This window comes from Myripristis murdjan, chromosome 10 (genome assembly GCF_902150065.1).
Source record: "Myripristis murdjan chromosome 10, fMyrMur1.1, whole genome shotgun sequence".
Taxonomy (NCBI): Eukaryota; Metazoa; Chordata; class Actinopteri; order Holocentriformes; family Holocentridae; genus Myripristis; species Myripristis murdjan.
In genome coordinates this window covers 132,501-140,000 of record NC_043989.1, presented here as the reverse complement: position 1 = coordinate 140,000, position 7,500 = coordinate 132,501, and the positions used below count along the sequence as shown (strand labels likewise).

General features: G+C 46.6%; 2 protein-coding genes across 2 annotated transcripts in view; one reads left to right on the top strand and one right to left on the bottom strand.

The window, feature by feature from the left end:
* Window positions 1-804, top strand: part of igfbp7 (insulin-like growth factor binding protein 7) — a 4,687-nt gene extending 3,883 nt beyond the window's left edge. Inside the window, exon 5 of the mRNA XM_030061293.1 lies at window positions 174-804. Within this exon, the coding sequence (XP_029917153.1) occupies window positions 174-196 (23 nt within the window). The 3' untranslated portion in view covers window positions 197-804. The remainder of the gene's footprint in view (window positions 1-173) is intronic.
* A 2,893-nt stretch (window positions 805-3,697) lies between these two features.
* Window positions 3,698-7,500, bottom strand: part of polr2b (RNA polymerase II subunit B) — a 13,832-nt gene continuing 10,029 nt past the window's right edge. The window contains exons 17-25 of the mRNA XM_030062075.1: window positions 7,416-7,500; window positions 7,204-7,298; window positions 6,648-6,898; window positions 5,626-5,715; window positions 5,179-5,286; window positions 4,815-4,928; window positions 4,421-4,581; window positions 4,009-4,204; window positions 3,698-3,893 (exon numbers count right to left, since the gene is read on the bottom strand). The exon at window positions 7,416-7,500 is cut by the window's right edge and continues 12 nt beyond it. Of these exons, the coding sequence (XP_029917935.1) occupies window positions 3,804-3,893; window positions 4,009-4,204; window positions 4,421-4,581; window positions 4,815-4,928; window positions 5,179-5,286; window positions 5,626-5,715; window positions 6,648-6,898; window positions 7,204-7,298; window positions 7,416-7,500 (1,190 nt within the window). The 3' untranslated portion in view covers window positions 3,698-3,803. The remainder of the gene's footprint in view (window positions 3,894-4,008; window positions 4,205-4,420; window positions 4,582-4,814; window positions 4,929-5,178; window positions 5,287-5,625; window positions 5,716-6,647; window positions 6,899-7,203; window positions 7,299-7,415) is intronic.

Here is a 7,500-nt window from a genome sequence, read left to right as displayed (position 1 = left end):
GTCGTCACATTTTCTCTGTTTTCCTTCTGAGGAAAAAACTCAGATCTGAAAATCAAAACCGAACATCAAAGAGACATTGTGTGTGTGTGTGTGTGTGTGTGTGTGTGTGTGTGTGTGTGTGTGTGTGTGTGCATGTCTTACACATCTGTCTGTGTTTATGTTTTTCCTTCCAGTGGCCAAAGACGGCGAGCTGTGAGGCGCAGACGCATCATCAGGAGGCGACGGCGGCTCAAACTAAACATTCGATGCTTTTTAATGTAGTTTCCTGTTTTTCTCTTTCATTGCAGCTTTTTTCTGAAGCTTTCTGCTGAAGCTTTCTGCTGAGGCTTTCTGCTGAGGCTTTCTGCTGAAACTTTCTGTTGAAACTTTCTGCTGAAGCTTTCTGCTGAAGCTCTCTGCTGAGGCTTGGTGGCGACTGGAATGCACCTTGCTTGTTTTTTTCAGAGATGACCAGCCGTTTATTTGAGAAATTAAAAATTAATGAAAAAATCCTTTCCTTTTGGATTCATTCAAAGAACTAATTTGCGATGTAAACTCTTTCCTTTGGCCTCAGCGACTGATCTGAACTGACACGCTGACTCTTATTGTGAAGCTTAGCTAAGAAAACACCACGGCTGGCTCTTATTGTGAAGCTTAGCTAAGAAAACACTACAGCAGGCTCTTATTCTGAAGCTTAGATAACCAAACAGGAAAAGCTTGTGTTGAAATTTCTTTTGAAAAGAGGATTTGTGCTGGAATGTGCTCACATGCTCTCTGCTCATGTTTATGCTTCAGTTTGTCAATAAAGTTTTAAAGACAAACTTGTCTTCACTCTTTGTTTTCCATGATTTTGTTGATTATTATTATCATTGTTATGATCAACACTGCCATTGTCATTATTATTATCATTATTGTTGTTAATATTATTGTTATTCCATATGAAAGTGATTTTACAAACTGACACCATGTGGCCATAATAACACTGATACAGTTTCTATGTCAGAGCGTTTAAACATGTTGTCATAATAACATGTTATAAGAGCAGTATAGCAATATATATACACATGTATGTGTGTGTGTGTGTGTATATATATATATATATATACATATATATACACATATATACATATATATATATACATATATATCTCTTCCTCTTAATGAAATATAAAAAAATAAAAGAATAATAATAATAATAATAATAATACAATAAATCACGCATACACACAAAATGCAAACCCGCGAAAGGAATAAACAAACAAACAAATAAAAATGTCCTGAGGTCAACATGTTGGGCCATCGACACGTCAAGCGCTCTCCCAGTTTGTTGTATTGTTTAGATTTTCAAAGTAAATCAGAAAAGGCATCCAGATTTTCAGGAACTTATCTTTATTACTCCTTAAGGTGAATTTGATCTTTTCCAGCCTCAGATGAAACATGATTTCCTTGATCCATCAATATGATCAATATGATCAGTATCGATCAGCATGAGACGTCGGCGAGTAGGAGGCTAAAAGCCACCGCCTCGTATGTTTTTGGTGGCCAGTCACAGTCTGCAGGTCCATGACCACTAACCCTAACCCTAACAGTGACACAATATTCATAATTTTGCCCTTGTACACCACCAACAGTGGATTTGAAATGGAGTAATCAATATTTGATTGAAGTGCAGACTTTCAGCTTTAATTTAAGGGGCAGAACAAAAATATGGCATCAACCTTTTAGGAATTACAGCCAGTTTTATACACTGTCACTCCACCTCCAGAGGCTCATAAGTACCTGGACAAACTATATATTTAAAATAATTATAAGGATTATATTCAATATTTGGAGGAAAATCCTGTGCAGTCTCTGCCTGAAGTCCTGAGCCCCTGAACAACAACACCAGACTGAGTTTCCTCCCCGAGCTGCTCTGAGCCTTTCCTGCAGCTCGGAGGCTCCTCCTGCCTTCAGGTGGCTCTCCAGGTGAGAAGCAGCTCAGCCGGTTCAGGTCTGAGACTCGACTGTTGAAGAATATTCCACTTCTTTGCTCTCAGTAAGTCTCTTTTGGGTCAGTCCTCTGCTGTCCTGGCAGTTTAGTGAGCAGACAGCATCGTCCTGTAAACATCAGCAGTCACATCATGAGAAAACACCAGGGAGGAGTGCACTCATCCCAAAACAGCATTCCACTGACGGTCAAGGAGAGATATTCCAAGATCTTGTTCCCAGAGCTTCCTAACCCAAGGCACCGACTGGGGCTTCATGTTAACGGAACACAGATTCTGAAGATTCGTTTCTGTGGCTGAAGGAGCGTCTGCTGGTGTGGCCGGGCGACCTCGGGGACAGGATGCCAGCTCCTCTGTTCAAAATGTCTAATCTGTTGATGACAGTAGAAATGGGACTTGGGAAGATTAAATTTACTTGCCAGTTGGTTAAATGATGTGAAGACGCCATCGAAGTACAGATCTTTGATAACTCAGATTCCATCCTCATGCCATGCCCCAAAACACGGATCTGGTTTGGCTGGAATGAGGAGGTAATAATAATAATAATAATAATAATAAAACTTTATTTGTATAGCACCTTTCATACAAGAATTGCAGCTCAAAGTGCTTCACAATAAAAAGAACATTTGAAAACACATGAAATAAAACATTAAAAAGAATTGTGCTTTGTTCGGGAGGCTTTGTGAGCTGAACTGGTTTGTTGTGCCGCTGCCAGTGGGAGTTAATAAGGTCAAGATGCCTCCAGTCGTTTATTAAACCAGTAAAATTCCCCAGTGGGAGTGGAGAGGCGACTGTTCAAACTCTGATTTAACCATTTAACTGTCATCACTTCCACCTCGCAATAGCCCTGTTTATGAGGTGTATATATTTTTATATGTTCAGTTTCTTATTTCTGTAATATTTTGTGCATTAATGTACAAACTTAGAAATAATGCATACTTTTTTATATTTCTAATACACATATTTTATGTCTTATTTCTTTTTCCATATCTTATGATTTAATTATTCTCTCGGATGAGAGCAACTGCAGCTGAGCCAGTTTCTCTCAGTAAAGTTTTTCTGATTTTGATAAACATCTACATGTGGTCAGGGTTAAGCAGAATTACCTGTTAATAAGGTGAAGATGCCTCCAGTCTTTTATTAAAGTAGTAAAACTCCCCATCAGTGTTACGTATTTATTAGTGTTTTTTTCCATGGAAACCATGAGCAGCTTCATGTTACAGCTTGATCACATAAACCCGTGGATTTATGAATGTTAATAGCATCACCCACCTTCACCTGCTCACAGGACTGTTCTAACCTCACCTTTCTCATATTTCTTTTAAGGAAATAGATTTTGACACCAAGTTTCCATAAGTGAGTCCAAAATGAACTGTGTGCATTTCCTGTGGAACCTTAAGAGAACGTCAGATCCTCATTAAGAATAAAGCCTGTTTACACATCAGTACCAACAATATTTTACACATAATCCTCATCCAGACGCTGAGCTGCTGGATTAGATTTCCTGCACCGACCTGCAGCCTGAGAGCATCGTCACATACCCACCGGCTGAATCCATTTCAAAATGTTTTACACAATAAAAGCCCAGTCACGGGTTAGGGTGAGTTTCAGTCCCTCAACGGCTGAACTCCGCCCAGATCAAATCTGAAAGGATTAACAATTTAGATTTGAAGAATCTTTGATTCTTGTGGCGATGTCACAACATTTAAACCAGACAAATGAGAGAAGACGACCACGAGGGAAAAACATTTATTCTAATTTACAAAAAAGAGAGAAATTCCTGTAAAACAACAACAATACAAACGGAGCTCATCACATCAGAACCAGTTCTAACCGGTTCTAACTGGTCATCATGCGCGGAGCGATGCTCATCGACATCAGCTCCTGGAACAGAAGTTTGCAGGCGTACGGCATCCGGACCAGAGAGATCTGACAAGTCAGGAGAGGCAGATTATTACAGATTACACCCGAGTACACTTGATTCCATCAGATTACTACATCGTGGGTTAGGATTAGGGTGACGTGTGAGGTGACTGACGCCTACCTGTGTCTTGTTGCGGCAGCCGCGACACTCGTAGGTGTGCGTGCGCGTGTTGGCGATGGCCATCAGCCCGCACAGATTACACACGTGCACCTGGTACGGGTCGGACGCCTCGAACAGCCGCTCCCTCAGGAACTGAGCCGCCCCGTGGGCGATCTGACAGTCACGCTCCATCTCCCCGAAACGCAGACCGCCGTCGCTGCAGACACACACCAAACAGGAAGAGATGTCACTTCCTGTCACATGACCACCTCAGCAGATTAAACCTGGACAGAAGCAGCGTGAGCCGCTGGAGCTTTTATTTCCCAGCATCCCGTCTGTGCAGCCCCACCTGCTCTGAAGGTGACGGCTGTATACAGGTGGGATGTGTGTGTGTGTGTGTGTGTGTGTGTGTGTGTGTGTGTGTGTGTCTCACCGGGAGCGGCCCTCCATGGGCTGGCGGTTCAGGATCTGGACGGGCCCTCTGGCCCTCGAGTGGATCTTGTCGTCCACCATGTGCTTCAGGCGCTGGTAGTACGTCGGGCCGATGAAGATCTGCGACGTCAGCTTCCTGCCCGTGAAGCCGTTGTACAAAACCTGCCGACGCAGAGACGCCGCGTCATCACCACCCTTCAGACCAATCAGAACGCTCGCTCTTTCATGCTAACCCTCCCTGACGCTGCTCACTGGAGTTTCAGCGTTTACACGTCAAACGATCAATAGACTGATCGACTGACAGAGCTGATCAATACTGAAGAGAAAAGGTCAGGACATTTGTTCAGAGACTTTCTGTAAACTGTGAACCAATCAGAGAGCGGCGCGGCTCTGACCTCGTTTCCTCTCAGGTGGTAGCCGTACTCCGACAGCAGGTTGGACACTTTCTGCACGTTGACGGCGTCGTTGAAGGGCGTGGCGTCGCCGATCTCACCTTTATTAGCAGAAACCTGCAGGAGACAGAGGGCTTTTAATGTGAAGGAACTGAAGGGCTGTGAACTGTGGGTGTAATCTGTGGTAATCTGTGGTAATCTGTGGTAATGTGGGTGTAATCTGTGGTAATCTGTGGTAATCTGTGGTAATCTGGGTGTGGCTGACCTGTAGCAAAAGCAGTGAGAATGAGAGAAGCTGTGAGAAGCTGTGTGTGTGTGTGTGTGTGTGTGTGTGCGTGCGTGCGTGCGTGTGCGTGCGTGTGCCCACCTTGCCCTGCAGACACTCGATCAAGTGTCCGACCGTCATGCGGGACGGGATGGCGTGGGGGTTGATGATGATGTCAGGTGTGATTCCCTCACAGGTGAACGGCATGTCCTGGCCAGGAAACAACACACACACACACACACACACACACACACACACACACACACACACACACACACTCTTTAGTCTTTACTCTGTTCAGTTCAGTGTTGTTGTCAATCTGTGATGTTCACACATCAGACTGTTGCCATGGAAACAGACGTGATCAGTCTCATGTTAAAGTGCATCACAGATTTCTGTCTGAACTTCCTGTTTGACTTAAATGTGAACATTTCACTCGTGCAGCTGTTGCTCCAAAAAGATTTTATAAACACTGTGCTGAACATAAACCACTGAACAAGCTGAACATCACACACACACACACACACACACACACACACACACACACACCTCCTGTCTGTACTGGATGCCGCAGGTTCCTTTCTGTCCGTGTCGGCTGGCAAATTTGTCTCCAATCTGAGGAATTCGAACTGAACGAACCTGCAACACAAACAAACAGGTTCAAACAGGAAGAACATTACAGAGCCGGGAGACACACACACACACACACACACACACGCACATGCACACACACACACACACACACACACACACACACACACACAGCTCATTGCTGTGATGAGCTCAGTATTTGGCAGTGAAGTTTGGAAAGTTCAGGTCGAGGCGGATCCCGGCGTGTTTGTTCTGTCGGGGAACGCCGGGGCCCCGGGGCCCCGAGGCCTAAACCTGCTGAGACTTCACAGGAAAGGCTGGCGTGCGCATGAACGTGTGTATTCACAGTGATTGATGGTATTTAATGACTATAATCCCAGGGAGTGGAACATGTTCCCTGCGGTTCTGTGCTGTGGAACCTCATGAGGCTGACGGGGGATCAGCGTTAGGAGCCTTACGGGACGGGGGACTGAATGTCTTGGGACCATGTTGGAATGTGATGTTTTCATTTTAACATCTTTAACAGATTTTAGTGTCTGAAAGTCCATAAATAAAATCTGTTCATCAATCAAGGCATTCTGAGCATCAAAGAGACAGTTTGATGTTTTTATGGATCTCACAGAGAACCTGGAAACAGGTGTTGAACAAACACGTCAACCACCAAACACCAACAAATGAGCCGTTTTCCTCCTGAAGGAGCGTCCCGTCCCGCCCCGTCCCGTCCCGCCCCGTCCCTCATGCTGCCGTCCCGTCCCGTCCCGCCCCGTCCCTCATGCTGCCGTCCCGTCCCGTCCCGCCCCGTCCCGCCCCGTCCCTCATGCTGCCGTCCCGTCCCGTCCCGTCCCGTCCCGTCCCGTCCCGTCCCGTCCTTCATGCTGCCGTCCCGTCCCGTCCCGTCCCGTCCCGTCCCGTCCCGTCCTTCATGCTGCCGCCGCCACGCCGTGTTTTAAAGGTGAGGTGCAGCAGGTGTGGTGACTCACCCTGATCTTGCAGAACTTGTACCCCTCCTGGTTCAGCGTCACCATCACCTGGTCCACGATGCCGGTCTCGCTGGTGCGCAGGAAGGTGCTGCAGTCTCTCTTGGTGTAGCGGCGGTTGGTGCTGTCCAACTCGTCGTCGTTCTCCGGCAGCGTCACCGTCTTGCCGATGATGACGTCCTCGCCGGAGACTCGGACGCCCGGTGCGATGAGGCCGTCGTCGTCCAGTTTGTCGTAAATGGCGTGCCTCATACCTGGAAGAGCAGAGTTTCATGGCTTTGCGGCGCTGCAGGTACGGCGTGTTCATGAATAACCTGCTGAGCCTTCATCCTGTCATTCCCCTTAAAACCTTCACCTTCACCTTCACCTTCATCATCACCTTCACCTTCATCATCACCTTCACCTTCACCCCCACCTTCACCTTCACCTTCACCCCCACCTTCACCTTCACCTTCACCATCACCTTCACCTTCATCATCACCTTCACCTTCATCATCACCTTCACCTTCCTCCCCATGAAAAAGCTGAAGGTTTTAACCCAAACAGGTGGAGGACTCACCCTGGCAGGTTTCCCGTGTCGGCTTCTCGAAGATCTCCTCCTGGTCGAAGCCCTTCTTGGACTCCTGCTCCTTGTAGGAGCGATAGAACACAGACCTGAGGAGACAGAGAGGCTCTCAGAGGTTAGGGTTAGGATTAGGATTAGGGTTAGGGTTACCCTAACCCAGCAGATCCACAAACAGGACGAGGCGAGAGAGGAGGCGGCGAGCGCACCTGAAGAAGCCTCGGTCCACGGCCGAGCGGTTCATGATGACCGAGTCCTCCTGGTTGTAGCCCGTGTACGAGGCGATGGCCACGA